Source organism: Triticum urartu, unplaced genomic scaffold, assembly GCF_003073215.2.
Source record: "Triticum urartu cultivar G1812 unplaced genomic scaffold, Tu2.1 TuUngrouped_contig_3148, whole genome shotgun sequence".
In the NCBI taxonomy this organism is placed as follows: domain Eukaryota; kingdom Viridiplantae; phylum Streptophyta; class Magnoliopsida; order Poales; family Poaceae; genus Triticum; species Triticum urartu.
The window spans coordinates 318-21,328 of NW_024113667.1; the positions used below are offsets into that span (position 1 = coordinate 318).

Here is a 21,011-nt window from a genome sequence, read left to right on the forward strand (position 1 = left end):
GAACTCCATGAGCGCCGTCCGTCAGGGTCGTCGTCACCCGAGATCCCAAGAACGGCAAAGTGGCCATGGCGCTGCGCGGGTTCAGCGACTCCATGGCGACAGAGGTGGTGGAGCGGAACATGTCTCCGTGGATCGGCTCCGCCAACACGCCCTACGTCCATCTCTTCAAGTTTGCATCTCTCTAGCGCATAGCAGTAAGCGGTATCTGGAGACTTGTCCACTTAAATGGATGGCTAATATATCTTAGGTGTACTTAAAAGATCTAAAAATATGCATTACAATAGTTTGCCTATAACAAAAGAAACTGGAGCGTTACATTTAGCTGCAAGTATAATAAGAAACTAAATCCATCCTATATCTACTATACTCTACTTCTCTACTTTCTTTTTACTACGCCGACATAAGGAAGCTCCACCGAGCCCAAGTAGAGTTTGCCGTCATCTCTTTCCATGATCTCGGTTGGCCTGACTTTCTTTGGCCCTCTCATCTCCTCGACTATCTTCCCATCAGCAGCGACCCTCACAGCAAGAAGATGGCTATCACGACCAAAGGGCAGCTCATTTCTCTCACGGTGCAACGCCACCCAGTAGCCTCCTTTCCTGTCGGGCCTCACGTTATCTGGGTAGCCCGGCAGGTCGGCCAAAGGCTCGGACTTGCCCGCGTCGACCCCTTTGATCCAGTGCCTCAGCAGCTTGCACGGGCCAGTAGATGCGACCACGAGGTGTGTGCGGTCGGCGCTGAGCGCGACGCCGTTCGGGTATGTCATCCTTGGTTGGAGCACGGTGGCGTCCGATGTTCGTGGATCATACATCATGAGGCGGCCCGTGGAGTCCCCGGTCTTGGTGACCATCTCGTGTTCTGACCTGTCGTAGTTCATCGAACTATGGGTGAAGTAGACTTGACCGGTGACTTGATCGACGTCAACCCCGTTGGTGAAACGCAGCGGCATGCCATCAATCTGGTCGACCAACACGGTGGCCTCCCCGCCGCCGGGCGGCACACGCATAAGCCCTTTGTACGCATCGGCCACGTAGAGGTCACCCGTTTTCTGGTTGAAGCGCAGACCAAGTGGGCGACCGCAGCGGCTCTCTATGTCCGCCTCCGTGCCAAACCTGGATGTCGTGCACGTTTCGCTGTCGTAGCCTGGTCCGTAGGCGTATGTTGTCCAGCCAAGCTTGGGCCCATTCCACCTCAGGATGCGGCCGTCGGAGACGCCGCTGTAGGGGCCTCGGCCCTGAGCGTCGAAGGCGACGCTCTCCGGCCCGTGCACTTCTCCGGGCGGCAGGGGCAGCTGTTGTGCCCGGGAGGTGTCGAAGCTTGCGGATCAATCGATCCATCTATTGTATATAATGATCTCATCTTCAATAGTTTCATTTCAAAAGAAAAAGTCTTCAACAGTGTATAGCTAGCTACCACGTCATACCGACTCGACCGTCGTGCATGGATCTAAAACCCGGTGCCACCTCATGGTGCACGCATCCCCGCCACTAGACATCATCGACGCTTTCCGCCTTGTGGCGGTGCTCCGCAGAATGGCCTCATTAGAAGAGATCAACGGTCGTGCCGCTCCCGCTGGAGGACGACCGGCGTCAGGGTTGCTATAGCCTATAGAAGATTGGAGAGGGAAGGCTAGGGTGCGGCCGCGACCGGTTCTTCCTCCACCACGACGACCGGAGTGGTCCGAATTCATGACGATGGAGGAGCTAAGTGTCCTTGCAGACGACCGCGATGCCAATAGAGATCGTTGCAGCGCTGTCCGTAGAGAATGCCTCGCTGCCATCACGACCACATCACCACCGCTAGGATGGCCTTGTTGCCCTGAGTAGGCGCCGCTAGGAGCGCCCCACCACCTCCTGTTCTTAGGCCAAATGATTTTAACTATTTCGGTCCACTCCCGCTCTTGCGCCCGAAGTGCGGCCTCGTAAGAGAGATGTGGGCCCTAGGTCAGGCCTAGGCCGAACCAGGTTTCTCTCTCTCTCTCTCCACCAGTTTTTGCATGGGCTATTTGTGTGTTGCGCGGTGGACAATGGTCGCCGAAGCTGCAAGCGGGATGACAATGCATGGTGGCAGCTGCAGATCCGCACTTGAGCGGCCATCTCCGCCTATGTCTGCTCCTTGCACTAGACTAGTTACACAAGGTAGTTGAGACGCTGCTGTTAGTGGGGAGCACGTCGTTCGTACACAATTAGACATACATGCATGCATTCAAATTAATTAGCTACTAGTAGTAGTGCATATGTGCGCGTGAGGATGATGTCAGGTACTACGCATGGATCGATGTGTGTGCACATTAGCAACAAGCAATGAGAGGATCACTGTTAGATTTGGACGTGCCGCTGAGATGGGTTCACAAGAAAGAAGGATCAATCCATGGGAGATAAATTTGACAATGAGCGAGAAATCGATCAGTGAGAGATGAGGTTGACCAATCATTAATGGAAGGCCAGTGAAACGATTGATTAATACTAGTACTAGTACCAAGAAAGAAAAAGAAGATCTAACAGTAGACACGGACGGACCGCTGAGATGAGATTGGCATGGGATCGATCTGTGGAACGCAACAATTCTCTAATGAACAAGAAGCAATCCGACGTGGGTAAACCGAAACGGCGAAATCACATCGACTTCCCCCGACCGATTCATTCATTGCTCCCCTACCCACACCCACACACAACACCACATTGGTGCTGCCACCCAACGCCCCATCTCCCTCGGAGACTCGGACCTCGCCGCCGCCCCCTCCCCTCCCCACCCCTCGAGCGAGGAGGAGGTCGGTGGGCGTCCCCAGATCTGTTAAGAGATTCGAACTGGAGCTCTCGATCGCTCGCGCACCGGGCACAACCTCCGTCTGCTCTTCTTGCTTGCCGGCGACGCCAGCATGGAGCTTCCTCCGTGCTCACTCGGGCTAGGGACGCTCCTGCTCATCAAGGTAACTTGTCTCTCGCCCGCCCATCTTTGATTCGCTCTTCTCCAACGCCCTTCCCTTCCTCCCCTCCCCTCATGAGTTTCCATCCTCGGAGCGCAGACACCATTGGCATCGAACCCTAGCCAAGATCTGGTTTGCAATTGTACCTACTGCCCAGACAAAAGAACACATTTTGGTTCCATTTCTACAGGCTTAAAACTGGAGCATCACGTTTATGACGAATATGCATCACATACAGTACATGCTTATTACTTCTATGCAGCATTTTTTGGTTCAAGCACAAAACCTACAGTAGTATATATCTTGATTTGTTCAATTTCTAATAGAAGAAGAGAGACAGGTCAACTTTGTGTAGTTTATGAAATTTCTAGAGGCTTGGCTCCATAGCAATGTCAATCTGTTAGTTTGCTTGCTACCAATGTGGTATCAATTGGTTTTGGTTCAATGCCGACTTATTAGTTTTGGCACTGGTTGCTTTTTCAAAAGGGAGGAGCTAATCACATGTGATTGCACAAGTATCACTCAATCTCTTGAGACTGGATTGGATGATGCAACCACATAGCAGATCTGATGGTACTAGATGCGTTGGAAAATATCATCATCATCTTTCCTCTCTTGGTTTTCTTAAATTTACTAGATGTTTTTCCAGAGTCTTTCGCTGCACGGACCCTCCACTCCCATTATTCGGCAGCATAGTGGTCTACTAGGAATGCGTCGGGATGTTAATTGCCATGTACGGTAGCCACTCCCGCAAGTTCTACCACACGTCCTTGACGGTGTTGAGACGGCAAACGTGACAAAGCACTCACTATAGTTTTACTCTCAATGATGGTTGTTTCGGACCAACATCAGCTAATATATAACCAAAAAATGAAAATGTTTTCAGAAGGTGCATATTTAACCTGTGGCATTTCACTCACCTGCCATGATATGCCTTCAAATTTGAAACTTTAACTCTACCTTTACATAAATGATATGCTGTTCATAACTAGCAACTCAGAAAAATTACCTTCAAATTCACTTTTTATGTCACTGACCAGTGACAGCCGAAGCTTGCACTATTGTGGGTTAATTCCACAAGTTGTTTCCGCAATGTGGTAATGAACAGACGGATTGATTTCTATTTATTCTCAAGTTATATTTCTAGTTTTATTTTATTTGAGGTTCCTTCCTGGGTTAAGTTAATTTCATATGCGGCTGCTTCTGCCATGTGTAATGAACTGGGGATTAACTTGTTGTATTCTGAATTTTAGATAAGTAAAGAATTCACCCTTGATGCTGCTTCTTTAGTTGAGACAATCTGGTCCCTGGCTTCTACTGCAACGAGATGTGCGATGGCTCATCTCACTCAACTCTTGAAGACAGCGTGTGTACCAGGAAAGGAGAATGGCAGAAATGCAAGTTGCGACTACTTGGAGTGGTAAGCTTGCTGCAAGTTGTGACTACTTGGAGTGGTAATCTTGCTGCAAGTTGTAAATATAGCTTGAAACAATGCTTCTGCAAATTATTCTAGCCATGTACATGACAAAAAAATGCTTCTCCAGCAAATTTCCACACCAATTTGTTTGTCTATCGTTTAGATTTTCTACTTCTGAAAATAAAAAATTTAGTAACAAGCTAGCCTTCTCCATTAACCACTTTGTGTGTGCTTCTATGCTATATGAACAGGTTTTGATTTGGCCACTTCCCTCCCTGATGTCCGCGTGCAGGTGCTCCATGTGCTTCCTTCTTTCCTTCCTGGGACGCCGCTATCCCGCTGCTCTAACGCCATGGATTGACAAATATAAGTATTTATCTTTGTCTCCCCTTACCCTCTGTTCTTGTGCTTCCTCTGGGCTTAATTTGCATAGAAATTATTTCTTCAGAGAGGACAAGAGGGGATGTCTTGTAATCCAACTTGTCTTCTTGAACAAATGAAGCACAATCCTTTGCAACACTTGAAGTTTCAGACTGAATGAAATACATTGGCCACCTGTATTTAGAAACTTTACCCTATGTAGTATCATGTACCTTTAAGGGCTTCTTTTGGCGGATTCTTCCAGAATCGCCCCTCTCCTCAGCTACTCCCTGAATCTTTGACCCACATTATAGTAAAACTTGGTAGTCAAAGTTGTGTTTTTAGACTTCTAGTATCTGAAATGACATGTTTTGGGGAACAAGGGGGAGCCCTTTTAGTCTGCTCCCTGTCAGTATAGTTTTTTTAATTTGCCATACTTGCTGCTGTCCTCTTGAGTTCTAATTTCGACTTCTAAAGCAATGCATTTTGCCCTTATAAAGGTCATCTTGTTATAGTTAGGTGTTGTTGTGCTGCTTTCGATCAGTAACACAAATGATAAACTAGATGCAACTTGGTTCAGGGTTAGTGGTCATTTGTATGGATTACAGAGTATAGCTATTGTAGGAATATTTGCTTCAATTTGGCCTTGGTATTAGAGTACAACTATCTTGAATCTACAGAATATAAGTCTTGGAGTACAACTTGCAAGACATTCCAAGCTAATTAGGCTCTAACTAGCTAGGATGGTCAAACAAATGAGGGTTGGAGATTCTATGAGAAGCTGGGGAGGGGGCCAATTCTCCCAGGATCGGCCAAAAGTACTGACTTTTAGTTATGAAGAAGCCCGTTGTGCCTGTCCTTAATGAGCAACAAACTTTCCAAAAGTGATAATGGCAATTTTTGTGAAATCAGTAGTGCAGTTTGCATCTTTGTAACAGTACATGCTATAAGATCAACATTAACACTAAAAGTGGGCTGTGTAGTGCCTGGAAGTTTAACTGATTATGCGGACCTGCTTTCATTGTGCCTCAAATTTCACAATCATTATTTTTTTTTATTTTAGATGCCTAGAATTTTGGCAAGCCAAGTTTCGCTGTTAAATGCCGACTTGTCAGTTTCCGTATTGGTTGCTTTTTCAAAGGGATGAGCTAATCACATTTAATTGTGTAAGTACCACTCAACCTCCTGAGGATCGATTGGATGATGTGATTATATAGCAGATCTGTTGGTACTAGACGAGATGTTGTGTAGGAAGGAAAATATAATCATCATCTCTCCTTTCTGGGTTTTCTTAAATTTACCTCCAAGATCTGATTTGCAGTTGGACGTACTGGACTGGCACAAGAGCACATTTTGGTTCCATTTTTATAGGTTAAAAACTGGAGCATCACGTTTATGACGAATACGCATCCCGTACAGTACATGCTTATTATTTCTATGCAGCATTATTTGGTTCAAGGACAAAACCTATAGTGCATGCTTATTATTTTTATGTAGCATTTTTTGGTTCAAGCACAAAACCTACAGTAGTATCTTAATTTGTTCAATTTCTACTAGAAGAGAGACAGGTTAACTTTGTGTAGTTTATGAAATTTCTAGAGGCTTGGCTCCATAGAAATGTCAGACTGTTAGTTTGCTTGCTACCAATGTGGTATCAGCTGGTTTTGTGTTGTTCAATGCCGACTTATCAGTTTTGGCACTAGTTGCTTTTTCCAAAGGGAGGAGCTAATCACATTTGATTGTATAAGTATCAGTCAATCTCTTGAGACTAGATTGGATGATGTAACCATATAGCAGATCTGATGGTACTAGATGCGTTGGAAAGTATAATCATCCTCTTTCCTTTCTTGGTTTTCTTAGGGTTACTAGATGCTTTTCCTTAGTATTTTGCTGCATCAACCCTCCACTCTCATTATTGAGCATATTGGTGGTCGACTATGAATGCATTGGGATGTTAATTGCCATGTCCGGTAGCCACTATTAAATTCATAGAATAGAGTAACGCTTTAAGCAAGATTGACATGATGTAGAGGGATGAACTCATGCAATATAATATAAACCCCATATTTTTATCCTCGGTGGCAACAATACAATACATGTCGTTTCCCCTACATTCACTAGGATCGAGCACGGCAAGATTGAACCCAAAGCTAAGTACTTCTCCCATTGCAAGAAAGATCAATCTAGTAGGCCAAACCAAACTGATAATTCAAAGAGACTTGCAAAGATAACCAATCATTCGTAAAAGAATTAAGAGAAGATTCAAATATTGTTCATAGATAATCTTGATCATAAACCCACAGTTTATCGGATCTCGACAAACACGCCACAAAAGAAGATTACATCGAATAGATCTCCAATAGAATCGAGGAGAACTTTGTATTGAGATCCAAAGAGAGAGAAGAAGCCATCTAGCTAATAACTATGGACCCGAAGGTCTGAAGTAAACTACTCACACATCACCGGAGAGGCCATTGAGTTGATGTAGAGGCCCTCTGTGATCGATGCCCCCTCCGGCGGAGCTCCGGAAAAGGCGCCAAGATGGGATCTCTTGGGTACAGAAGGTTGCGGCGGTGGAACTAGGGTTTCGTGGTGCTCCTGGATGTTTTCGGGGTACATAGGTATATATAGGAGGAAGAAGTAGGTCGGTGGAGCAACGAGGGGCCCATGAGGGTGGAGGGCGCGCCCCCCTGCCTCGTGGCCTCCTCAATTGTTTCTTGACGTCCACTCCAGGTCCCCCGGATCACGTTTGTTCCAAAAATAACTCTCCCGAAGGTTTCACTCCGTTTGATATTCCTTTTCTGTGAAACACTGAAATAGCCAAAAAAAACAGCAATTTGGGTTGGGCCTCCGGTTAATAGGTTAGTCCCAAAAATAATATAAAATTGTCTAAATAAAGCCCATTAACATCCAAAAAAGAATATTTAATAGCATGGAACAATCAAAAATTATAGATACGTTGGAGACGTATCACATATGAATGGTGCTTTCTTTTTGGTACAGGTAACTAGTGTCGCTGATCTGCCAAGCATATGATTCCAGAGCGTCTTGTCATCAGCGACCTACCTCCACTGGGACCTGACTGCCATCCGACAACACGTGAGTCATACCGGACATCGTTGGGACCTCCATGTCCGACTACATGGGTTGCGGTGAGCCCCTGCTCTCTCTCTCTCTCTCTCTCTCTCTCTTAGACGGTATGGCCATTTAGCTAGTGTGCGACTGTTGTCGTCATGCTGTGTGTAGTGGTGGTGGTCTTCCGGCAACTGACATGATCTTGGGATTGTGGTCATATTTCATGTCGATTAAACATATCATAATAGTTGTACTTTGTGAGGCCATGTGTGTATGTGGCTGCTACCATGCTTTGTTGCCCATGCAAGATTCTGTTGTGCCTCGACAAATATTCTTCGGTTTATCCATTTATGTACCTTTTTTGCACTACAAGTTACAGGTTTGGTATTGGTCCTTGTTCTAGCTTTGGTAGGATCCTTGCTTATGTTCGGATGTTGATTTGTTAATAATGGCTATCGTCAAGTAGAAAGAAAACTATTACCTATTAACTGGTGTAGTGTTGCTGGGCACATATAGATAGAACAAGTGTTATCTTTGTGTGCTTTGCAGGGAGCCATCATGCATGTGCTAGCAATCTTTATGACTAGTCTTGGATGAATATTTAATCTAGTTGTCTATTTGATTGTCAATTGTTTGCTATGCTAGCTGAACAAAGGGTGCTTCTTTTAATTTCTTATGCTAGCTGATCAGTTTCTAGAGCTGAACAACATATGTAGTTTCTTTTAGCTGGGCCCCGGCGCAAATCACACCTGCTCTCCCTGGAGCTCTCTCCCTCCTCTAACGCCTCCGATGAACACTTCTTCTCTGATTACAGCCGAGGTGAGCCACTCGCTTCATTTATTTTGCATGATTACTCTCATTCCCTGTGTGTCCACAACCATCGAGCCGTGGTAATTGTATACTGGCCATTGCACAATGGGCATTTCTTGGGCTGGGTTTGGGGCTGTGGTGATGTTGTTTGCTATAATCTACATTTCTGTTTCTGTGAATGATTGAGGACCAAATTATTTTCCTTGCTATGGCTGCGTTTCACCATCTTAATTGGTACTTCTAATTGTTACACATGTTCTAAATTCATGATGCTCAGGGTCCCATGTAGTTTTTAAACTAAACTTTATGTAGAAGATGATCTTTGGAATAAACTAGATGCAGAAAATTATCACCTTTGGCAAAACAAGTATAAACTTTGGCAACTTAATTCACATGTCATCTCTGTTTATTACTTGACAACAAATTAACAAAGTGGCCGCGACTTGGAAGACGTTTTACTCAGCCACAAAATGAATTCACTTGTAATGTTGAAATATTTTCTATAATTCCTGGAAAACCAAAATAGTATGCAAATTATTTTGCCACATCATGGTCACGCAGCTGGTTTGAACTCCAATACTTACATTTTGATTCCTGGGTGCAGATGATAGACATGATTTCTGATTTCTTCAATTGAAGGCCTTAGTGGGCAGACCACTAGGGAGATTTTTGAGATGCTCAAGGAGTGAGAGAGCTTCGTCTTGCAGTGCAACACACAAGATTGAGGTCCAGAGCAGGTACCTATAGGTGCAACGGTTACATCAGGCGGTGCCAGCACCCCCATGGAGGTGGTGGCTTCATCGGCGCCTCTGCTCTAGTGACCACTGCTTGCCTAGGTAAGCCACTCAGTTGGTCCCACTACTTCGCTTTCTCTTCTACTCTGCGTGCCCACGGCCATGTTGGGGAACGTTGCAGAAAACAAAAAATTTTCCTACTCGTTTCACCAAGATCCATCTAGGAGTTCATCTAGCAACGAGTCATGAGATGCATCTACATACCTTTGTAGATCGCGTGCGGAAGCGTTCAACGAACGGGGATGATGTAGTCGAACACGACGTGATCCAAATCACCGATGACCGAGTGCCGAACGGACGGCACCTCCGCGTTCAACACACGTACGGGACGGGAGACGTCTCCTCCTTCTTGATCCAGCAAGGGGGGAGGAGAGGTTGATGATGATCCAGCAGCACGACGGCGTGGTGGTGGATGCAGGGCGTCACAGTAGCAGGGCTTCGCCTATACTACGCAAGAGAGAGATGTAACAGGGAGAGAGGGAAGCACCAAAAGCGTAGCCTCAAGTCCCTCCTCTCCCTCACTATATATAGGGGTGCCAAGGGGGGGGGGGCGCCGGCCCTAGGAGATGGATATCCTAGGGGGGGGGGGGGGGGGGCCAAGGGGGGGGGGGCTTGCCCCCCAAGGCAAGGGGGCGCCCCCCCTTTAGGGTTTCCCCTAACCCTAGGTGCATGGGCCCATTAGGGGGTGGCGCCCCAGCCCACTAAGGGCTGGGTCCCTTCCCACTTCAGCCCATGGGGCCCTCCGGGATAGGTGGTCCCACCCGATGGACCCCCGGGACCCTTCCGGTGGTCCCGGTACAATACCGGTAACCCCGAAACTTGTCCCGATGGCCGAAACAGCACTTCCTATATATAATTCTTTACCTCCGGACCATTCCAGAACTCCTCGTGACGTCCGGGATCTCATCCGGGACTCCAAACAACATTCAGGTTACTGCATATACATATCTTCACAACCCTAGCGTCACCGAACCTTAAGTGTGTAGACCCTACGGGTTCGGGACACATGCAGACATGACCGAGACGACTCTCTGGTCAATAACCAACAGCGGGATCTGGATACCCATGTTGGCTCCCACATGCTCCACGATGATCTCATCGGATGAACCACGATGTCGAGGATTCAATCAACCCCGTATGCAATTCCCTTTGTCAATCGATATATTACTTGCCCGAGATTCGATCGTCGGTATCCTAATAACTCATTCAATCTCGTTACCGGCAAGTCACTTTACTCGTACCGTAATGCATGATCCCGTGACCAGACACTTGGTCACTTTGAGCTCATTATGATGATGCATTACCGAGTGGGCCCAGTGATACCTCTCCGTCATACGGAGTGACAAATCCCAGTCTTGATCCGTGTCAACCCAATAGGCACTTTCGGAGATACCCGTAGTCTACCTTTATAGTCACCCAGTTATGTTGTGACGTTTGGTACACCCAAAGCACTCCTACGGTATCCGGGAGTTACACGATCTCATGGTCTAAGGAAAAGATACTTGACATTGCAAAACTCTAGCAAATGAACTATACGATCTTTATGCTATGTTTAGGATTGGGTCTTGTCCATCACATCATTCTCCTAATGATGTGATCTCGTTATCAATGATATCTTATGTCCATAGCCAGGAAACCATGACTATCTGTTGATTAACGAGCTAGTCAACTAGAGGCTTACTAGGGACATGTTGGTGTCTGTTATGCACACATGTATTACGATTTCCGGATTACACAATTATAGCATGAATAAAGACAATTATCATGAACAAGGAAATATAATAATAATGCTTTTATTATTGCCTCTAGGGCATACTTCCAATAGTCTACCACTTGCACTAGAGTCAATAATCTAGTTACATTGTGATGAATCGAACACCCATGGAATTCTGGTGTTGATCATGTTTTGCCCTAGGGAGAGGTTTAGTCAACGGATCTGCTACATTCAGGTCCGTATGTACTTTACAAATCTCTATGTCTCCATCTTGAACATTTTCACGAATGGAGTTGAAGCGACGCTTGATGTGCCTTGTCTTCTTGTGAAACCTGGGCTCCTTGGCAAGTGCAATAGCTCCAGTGTTGTCACAGAAGAGCTTGATCGGCCCCGACGCATTGGGTATGACTCCGAGGTCGGTGATGAACTCCTTCACCCAAATTGCTTCACGTGCTGCCTCCGAGGCTGCCATGTATTCCGCTTCACATGTAGATCCCGCCACGACGCTCTGCTTGCAACTGCACCAGCTTACTGCCCCACCATTCAAAATATACACGTATCCGGTTTGTGACTTTGAGTCATCCAGATCTGTGTCGAAGCTAGCGTCGACGTAACCCTTTACGACGAGCTCTTCGTCACCTCCATAAACGAGAAACATTTCCTTAGTCCTTTTCAGGTACTTCAGGATATTCTTGACCGCTGTCCAGTGTTCTTGCCGGGATTACTTTGGTACCTTCCTACCAAATTTACGGCAAGGTTTACATCAGGCCTGGTACACAGCATGGCATACATAATAGAACCTATGGCTGAGGCATAGGGGATGACACTCATCTCTTCTATTTCTTCTGCCGTGGTCGGCCTTTGAGCTGAGCTCAATTTCATACCTTGTAACACAGGCAAGAACCCCTTCTTAGATTGATCCATATTGATCTTCTTCAATATCTTATCAAGGTATGTGCTTTGTGAAAGACCTATGACGCGTCTCGATCTATCTCTATAGATTTTGATGCCTAATATATAAGCAGCTTCTCCAAGGTCCTTCATTGAAAAACTCTTATTCAAGTAGGCCTTGATGCTGTCCAAGAGTTCTATATCATTTCCCATCAAAAGTATGTCATCTACATATAATATGAGAAATGCTACAGAGCTCCCACTCACTTTCTTGTAAACGCAGGCTTCTCCATAAGTCTGCGTAAACCCAAACGCTTTGATCATCTCATCGAAGCGAATGTTCCAACTCCGAGATGCTTGCACCAGCCCATAAATCGAGCGTTGGAGCTTGCACACCTTGTCAGCATTCTTAGGATCGACAAAACCTTCCGGCTGCATCATATACAATTCTTCCTTAAGGAAACCATTATGGAATGCCGTTTTGACGTCCATTTGCCATATTTCATAATCGTAAAACGCGGCAATTGCTAACATGATTCGGACGGACTTTAGCTTCGCCACCGGTGAGAAAGTCTCATCGTAGTCAACCCCTTGAACTTGTCGATAACCCTTAGCGAAAAGCCGAGCTTTATAGATGGTCACATTACCATCCGCGTCTGTCTTCTTCTTAAAGATCCATTTATTCTCTATGGCTCGCCGTTCAACGGGAAAGTAAGTCAAAGTCCATACTTCGTTTTCATACATGGATCCTATCTCGGATTTCATGGCTTCTAGCCATTTGTCGGAATCCGGGCCCGCCATCGCTTCTTCATAGTTCGAAGGTTCACCGTTGTCTAACAACATGATTTCCAAGACAGGGTTGCCGTACCACTCTGGTGCGGAACGTGTCCTTGTGGACCTACGAATTTCAGTAGGAGCTTGATCAGAAGTATCTTGATCATTATCATTAACTTCCTCTCTAGTCGGTGCAGGCACCTCAGGAACATCTTCTTGAGTTGCGCCCGCTTCCGGTTCAAGAGGTAATACTTCATCAAGTTCTACTTTCCTCCCACTTACTTCTTTCGAGAGAAACTCTTTCTCTAGAAAGGATCCATTCTTGGCAACAAAGATCTTGCCTTAGGATCTGAGGTAGAAGGTATACCCAATAGTTTCTTTTGGGTATCCTATGAAGACGCATTTTTCCGACTTGGGTTCGAGCTTTTCAGGTTGAAGTTTCTTGACATAAGCATCGCATCCCCAAACTTTTAGAAACGACGGCTTAGGTTTCTTTCCAAACCATAATTCATACGGTGTCGTCTCAACGGATTTCGACGGAGCCCTATTTAAAGTGAATGCGGCAGTCTCTAAAGCATAGCCCCAAAAAGATAGCGGTAAATCGGTAAGAGACATCATAGACCGCACCATATCTAATAGAGTGCGATTACGACGTTCGGACACACCGTTACGCTGAGGTGTTCCAGGCGGCGTTAGTTGTGAAACTATTCCACATTTTCTTAAGTGTGTGCCAAATTCGTGACTCAAGTATTCTCCTCCACGATCTGATCGTAGAAACTTGATTTTCCTGTCATGTTGATTCTCAACCTCACTCTGAAATTCCTTGAACTTTTCAAAGGTTTCAGACTTGTGTTTCATTAAGTAAATATATCCATATCTACTCAAATCATCAGTGAGGGTGAGAACATAACGATAGCCACCGCGAGCCTCAACACTCATTGGACCGCACACATCAGTATGTATGATTTCCAACAAGTTGGTTGCTCGCTCCATTGTTCCTGAGAACGGAGTCTTGGTCATTTTACCCATAAGGCATGGTTCGCACGTGTCAAATGATTCATAATCAAGAGACTCTAAAAGTCCATCTGCATGGAGCTTCTTCATGCGTTTGACACCTATGTGACCAAGGCGGCAGTGCCACATGTATGTGGGACTATCATTATCAACTTTGCATCTTTTGGCACTCACATTATGAACGTGTGTAGTATTACGTTCGAGATTCATAAAGAATAAACCATTCACCATAGGAGCATGACCATAAAACATATCTCTCATATAAATAGAACAACCATTATTCTCCGATTTAAATGAGTAGCCATCTCGAATTAAACGAGATCCTGATACAATGTTCATGCTCAAAGCTGGTACTAAATAACAATTATTAAGGTTTAAAACTAATCCCGAAGGTAAATGTAGAGGTAGCGTGCCGACGGCGATCACATTGACCTTGGAACCATTCCCGACGCGCATCGTCACCTCGTCCTTTGCCAGTTTCCGCTTATTCCGCAGCCCCTGCTTTGAGTTACAAATGTGAGCAACTGCACCGGTATCAAATACCCAGGAGCTACTACGGACACTAGTAAGGTACACATCAATTACATGTATATGACATATACCTTTTGTTTTGCCGGCCTTCTTGTCTGCTAAGTATTTAGGGCAGTTCCGCTTCCAGTGACCGCTTCCCTTGCAATAAAAGCACTCAGTCTCGGGCTTGGGTCCATTCTTTGGCTTCTTCCCGGTAGCTTGCTTGCCGGGCGCGGCAACTTCCTTGCTGTCCTTCTTGAAGGCTTTCTTACCCTTGCCCTTCTTGAACTTAGTGGTTTTATTGACCATCAACACTTGATGTTCCTTCTTGACTTCTACCTCCGCTGATTTCAGCATTGCAAACAACTCAGGAATGGTCTTTTGCATCCCCTGCATGTTGAAGTTCATCACAAAGCTCTTGTAGCTTGGTGGAAGCGACTGGAGGATTCTGTCAATGACCACATCGTCCGGGAGATTAACTCCCAGCTGAGACAAGCGGTTATGTAATCCAGACATAGTGAGTATGTGCTCACTGACAGAACTATTTTCCTCCATCTTACAGTTGAAGAACTTATCGGAGACTTCATATCTCTCGATCCGGGCATGAGCTTGGAAAACCATTTTCAGCTCTTCGAACATCTCATATGCTCCATGTCTCTCAAAACGCTTTTGGAGCCCCGGCTCTAAACTGTAAAGCATGCCGCACTGAACGAGGGAGTAGTCGTCAACACGTGTCTGCCAAGCGTTCATAACGTCTTGGTTCTGTGGGACGGGAGCTTCACCTAGCGGTGCTTGTAGGACGTAATCTTTCTTGGCAGCCATGAGGATGATCCTCAGGTTCCGGACCCAGTCCGTATAGTTGCTACCATCGTCTTTCAGCTTGGTTTTCTCTAGGAACGCGTTGAAGTTGAGGACTACGTGGGCCATTTGATCTACAAGACATATTGTAAAATATTTTAGACTAATGTTCATGATAATAAAGTTCATCTAATCAAATTATATAACGAACTCCCACTTAGATTAGACATCCCTCTAGTCATCTAAGTATTACATGATCCGAGTTAACTAGGCCGTGTCCGATCATCACGTGAGACGGACTAGTCAACGTCGGTGAACATCTTCATGTTGATCGTATCTTCCATACGACTCATGCTCGACCTTTCGGTCTTCTGTGTTCCGAGGCCATGTCTGTACATGCTAGGCTCGTCAAGTCAACCTAAGTGTTTGCATGTGTAAATTTGTCTTACACCCGTTGTATGTGAACGTCTGAATAAAACACCCGATCATCACGTGGTGTTTTGAAACAGCGAACTGTCGCAACGGTGCACAGTTAGGGGGAACACTTCTTGAAATTAATATGAGGGATCATCTTATTTACTACCGTCGTTCTAAGTAAACAAGATGCAAAACATGATAAACATCACATGCAATCAAATAATAAACGTGACATGATATGGCCAATATCACATAGCTCCTTTGATCTCCATCTTGGGGCTCCATGATCATCTTGTCACCGGCTTGACACCATGATCTCCATCATCATGATCTCCATCATCGTGTCTCCATGAAGTTGCTCGCCAACTATTACTTCTACTACTATGGCTAACGCGTTTAGCAATGAAGTAAAGTAATTTACATGGCGTTTCTCAATGACACGCAGGTCATATAAAAGAATAAAGACAACTCCTATGGCTCCTGCCGGTTGTCATACTCATCGACATGCAAGTCGTGATTCCTATTACAATAGCATGAACATCTCATACATCACATATAGATCATTCATCATTCATCACAACTTTGGCCATATCATATCACAAACCACTTGCTGCAAAAACAAGTTAGACGTCCTCTAATTGTTGTTGCAAGTTTTACGTGGCTGAATTAGGGTTCTAGCAAGAACGTTTTCTTACCTACATGAAAGCCACAACGTGATTTTTCAACTTCTATTTACCCTTCATAAGGACCCTGTTCATCGAATCCGCTCCAACTAAAGTGGGAGAGACAGACACCCGCCAGCCACCTTATGCAACTAGTGCATGTTAGTCGGTGGAACCGTCTCACGTAAACGTACGTGTAAGGTTGGTCCAGGCCGCTTCATCCCACAATACCGCTGAAGCAAGAAAAGACTAGTAGCGGCAAGAAAGTTGACAAATCTACGCCCACAACAAATTGTGTTCTACTCGCGCAAGAAGAACTACGCATAGACCTAGCTCATGATGCCACTGTTGGGGAACGTTGCAGAAAACAAAATTTTTTCCTACTCGTTTCACCAAGATCCATCTAGGAGTTCATCTAGCAACGAGTCATGAGATGCATCTACATACCTTTGTAGATCGCGTGCGGAAGCGTTCAACGAACGGGGATGATGTAGTCGAACACGACGTGATCCAAATCACCGATGACCGAGTGCCGAACGGACGGCACCTCCGCGTTCAACACACGTACGGGACGGGAGACGTCTCCTCCTTCTTGATCCAGCAAGGGGGGAGGAGAGTTTGATGATGATCCAGCAGCACGACGGCGTGGTGGTCGATGCAGGGCGTCATAGTAGCAGGGCTTCGCCTATACTACGCAAGAGAGAGATGTAACAGGGAGAGAGGGAAGCACCAAAAGCGTAGCCTCAAGTCCCTCCTCTCCCTCACTATATATAGGGGTGCCAAGGGGGGTGGGGGGGCGCCGGCCCTAGGAGATGGATCTCCTAGGGGGGGGGGCGTCCAAGGGTGGGGGGCTTGCCCCCCAAGGCAAGGGGGCTCCCCCCCTTTAGGGTTTCCCCTAACCCTATGCGCATGGGCCCCTTAGGGGGTGGCGCCCCAGCCCACTAAGGGCTGGGTCCCTTCCCACTTCAGCCCATGGGGCCCTCCGGGATAGGTGGCCCCACCCAGTGGACCCCCGGGACCCTTCCGGTGGTCCCGGTACAATACCGGTAACCCCGAAACTTGTCCCAATGGCCGAAACAGCACTTCCTATATATAATTCTTTACCTCTGGACCATTCCGGAACTCCTCGTGATGTCCGGGATCTCATCCGGGACTCCGAACAACATTCGGGTTACTGCATATACATATCTTCACAACCCTAGCGTCACCGAACCTTAAGTGTGTAGACCCTACGGGTTCGGGAGACATGCAGACATGACCGAGACGACTCTCTGGTCAATAACCAACAGCGGGATCTAGATACCCATGTTGGCTCCCACATGCTCCACGATGATCTCATCGGATGAACCACGATGTCGAGGATTCAATCAACCCCGTATGCAATTCCCTTTGTCAATCGATATATTACTTGCCCGAGATTCGATCGTCGGTATCCTAATAACTCGTTCAATCTCGTTACCGGCAAGTCACTTTACTCGTACCGTAATGCATGATCCCGTGACCAGACACTTGGTCACTTTGAGCTCATTATGATGATGCATTACCGAGTGGGCCCAGTGATACCTCTCCGTCATACGGAGTGACAAATCCCAGTCTTGATCCGTGTCAACCCAACAGGCACTTTTGGAGATACCCGTAGTCTACCTTTATAGTCACCCAGTTACGTTGTGACGTTTGGTACACCCAAAGCACTCCTACGGTATCCGGGAGTTACACGATCTCATGGTCTAAGGAAAAGATACTTGACATTGCAAAACTCTAGCAAACGAACTATACAATCTTTATGATATGTTTAGGATTGGGTCTTGTCCATCACATCATTCTCCTAATGATGTGATCTCGTTATCAATGACATCTTATGTCCATAGCCAGGAAACCATGACTATCTGTTGATTAACGAGCTAGTCAACTAGAGGCTTACTAGGGACATGTTGGTGTCTGTTATTCACACATGTATTATGATTTCCGGATAACACAATTATAGCATGAATAAAGACAATTATCATGAACAAGGAAATATAATAATAATGCTTTTATTATTGCCTCTAGGGCATATTTCCAACAGGCCATCCATTCATGGTTCATTTAATTCCATGGCAATTTCTAAGATTCTGGGTTGTGCGTCTCGTGATGATTCTGGCATGATAGTTAGTGGATGTAGCCCTGAAGTTTAGTACTCTGAGTCTGTTGTTGTTGTTGTTGGCTGCTGTGTTGTTGTAGTTGTGGTTGCTTTGCACCACCTTGTTATCTCTATTTGGTTACACATGTGCTTGTCCATTGACGATATGGCAATTGTCCTTGCTGCTATGAAGAAACACTTTATTGTATCAGTGCATCTACATGTATATGCGGTGCTTTCTTTTTGTTACAGGCAACATGTGTCGCTGATCTGCCAAGCATATTATGATTCGAAAGCATCTCGTCACGTCACCAGCGACCTACCTCCACTGGGACTTGACTACCAGCCGACAGCACAGCGACCTACCTCCACTGGGACTTGACTACCAGTCGACAGCACGTGAACCATACCGTACATCGTCAGGACTTCCATGTGGCTACATGGGTTGCGGTGAGCCCCTTCTCTCTCTCTCTCTCTGCTTTTAGAAGGTCTGTTCATTGAGCTGTGGGCAATTGTTGTTATCATGTGTGTATTGGTGGTGGTCTTCCGGCCACTACCATGATCTTGGGATTGTAGTCATATTTCTTTCTTGTCGATTAAACATGTCATAATAGTTGTGCTTTAAGAGGCCATGTGTGTATGTTGCCGCTAGCCTGCTACTATGCTTTTTTTGCCTATGCAAGATTCTGTTGTGCCTCGACGAATATGCTTTGTTTTATCCATTTCTATATCTTTTTGCATTGCATGTTACATGGTTTGGTAGTGGTCCATGTTCTAGCTTTGGTAGGATCCTTGCTTATGCTGGGATGTTGATTTGTTAATAATGGCTATCATCAAATAGAAAGAAAACGCTTGCTTATTCACTGATGTAGTGTTGATGTGCATGTATAGATAGAACAAGTGCTATCCTTATGTGCTTGGAGGGAGCCATCATGCATGTGTTAACAATATTTTTGACTCGTCTTGGATGGATATATTTAATCTAGCTGTATGTTTGATTGTCAGTTGTTTGCTATGCTAGCTAGACAAATGGGCGTTTCTTTTATTTTGCTACGCTAGCTAATTAGTTTTTGTAGCTCAAATTTTTTTTGTTGTTTCCTAGGCCGGATCGGAGATGGGACTCGGCGCAAATCACACCTACTGTCCCTCCTCTGACGCCTCCGGTGAACACTTCTTCTCTGACTACGACCTAGGTGATCCAATCTCTTCCTTTCTTTTGCATGATTACTCTCCTGACTTGTGTGCACAACCATCGAGTCGTGGTAATTTTATGTTGGCCATTGCACCATGGACATTTATTGGGATGGGTTTGGGGCTGTGGTGATGGTGTCCCACATTTCTGTTTTGTGAATGAACGGTGACCAAAATATTTTCCTTGCTATGGTTGCGGCTGCATTGCGTCATCTTATTTGGTACTTCCGATTGTTACACATGTTCTGAATCCGCGATGCTCAAGGTCCCATGTAGTTTTTGAAGGAAATATGCCCTAGAGGCAATAATAAAGTTATTATTTATTTCCTTATATCATAATAAATGTTTATTATTCATGCTAGAATTGTATTAACCGGAAACATAATACATGTGTGAATACATAGACAATCAGAGTGTCACTAGTATGCCTCTACTTGACTAGCTCGTTAATCAAAGATGGTTATGTTTCCTAACCATGAACAAAGAGTTGTTATTTGATTAACGAGGTCACATCATTAGTTGAATGATCTGATTGACATGACCCATTTCATTAGCTTAGCACCCGATCGTTTAGTATGTTGCTATTGCTTTCTTCATGACTTATACATGTTCCTATGACTATGAGATTATGCAACTCCCCTTTGCCGGAGGAACACTTTCGGTACTACCAAACATCACAACGTAACTGGGTGATTATAAAGGAGTACTACAGGTGTCTCCAATGGTAGATGTTGGGTTGGCGTATTTCGAGATTAGGGTTTGTCACTCCGATTGTCGGAGAGGTATCTCTGGGCCCTCTCGGTAATACACATCACATAAGCCTTGCAAGCATTATACCTAAGATGTTAGTTGTGAGATGATGTATTACGGAACGAGTAAAGAGACTTGCCAGTAACGAGATTGAACTAGGTATTGGATACCGACAATCGAATCTCGGGCAAGTAACATACCGATGACAAAGGGAACAACGTATGTTGTTATGCGGTCTGACCGATAAATATGTAGGAGCCAATATGGGCATCCAGGTCCCGCTATTGGTTATTGACCGGAGACGTGTCTCGGTCATGTCTACATTGTTCTCGAACCGTAGGGTCCGCACGCTTAACGTTACGATGACAGTTATTATGAGTTTATGCATTTTGATGTACCGAAGGTTGTTCGGAGTCCCGGATGTGATCACGGACATGACGAGGAGTCTCGAAATGGTCGAGACATAAAGATTGATATATTGGAAGCCTATGTTTGGACATCGGAAGTGTTCCGGGTGAAATCGGGATTTTACCGGAATACTGGGAGGGTTACCGGAACCCCCCCGGGAGCTAAATGGGCCATAATGGGCCTTAGTGGAAAAGAGAAGGGGCTGCCCTAGATGGGCTGCACGCCTCCCCCTTCCCCTAGTCCTATTAGGACTAGGAAAGGGTGGCCGGCCACCTCCTCCTCTTTTCCCCTCCGAGGAATCCTAGTTGGACTAGGATTGGAGGGGGAATCCTACTCCCAGTGGGAGTAGGACTCTCCTGCGCCTCCTCCTTGGCCGGCCAG

At 45.7% G+C, this 21,011-nt stretch overlaps 1 protein-coding gene across 1 annotated transcript; it reads right to left on the reverse strand.

Annotated features, from left to right (window-relative positions):
* Positions 1–376: 376 nt before the first annotated feature.
* On the reverse strand, positions 377–1,318 carry LOC125527178 (protein STRICTOSIDINE SYNTHASE-LIKE 10-like; the record flags this gene model as incomplete). Its single annotated transcript, XM_048691734.1, has 1 exon — positions 377–1,318. A coding segment is annotated over one exon (942 nt), but the record flags the coding sequence as incomplete, so codon positions are not given.
* Positions 1,319–21,011: the final 19,693 nt, after the last annotated feature.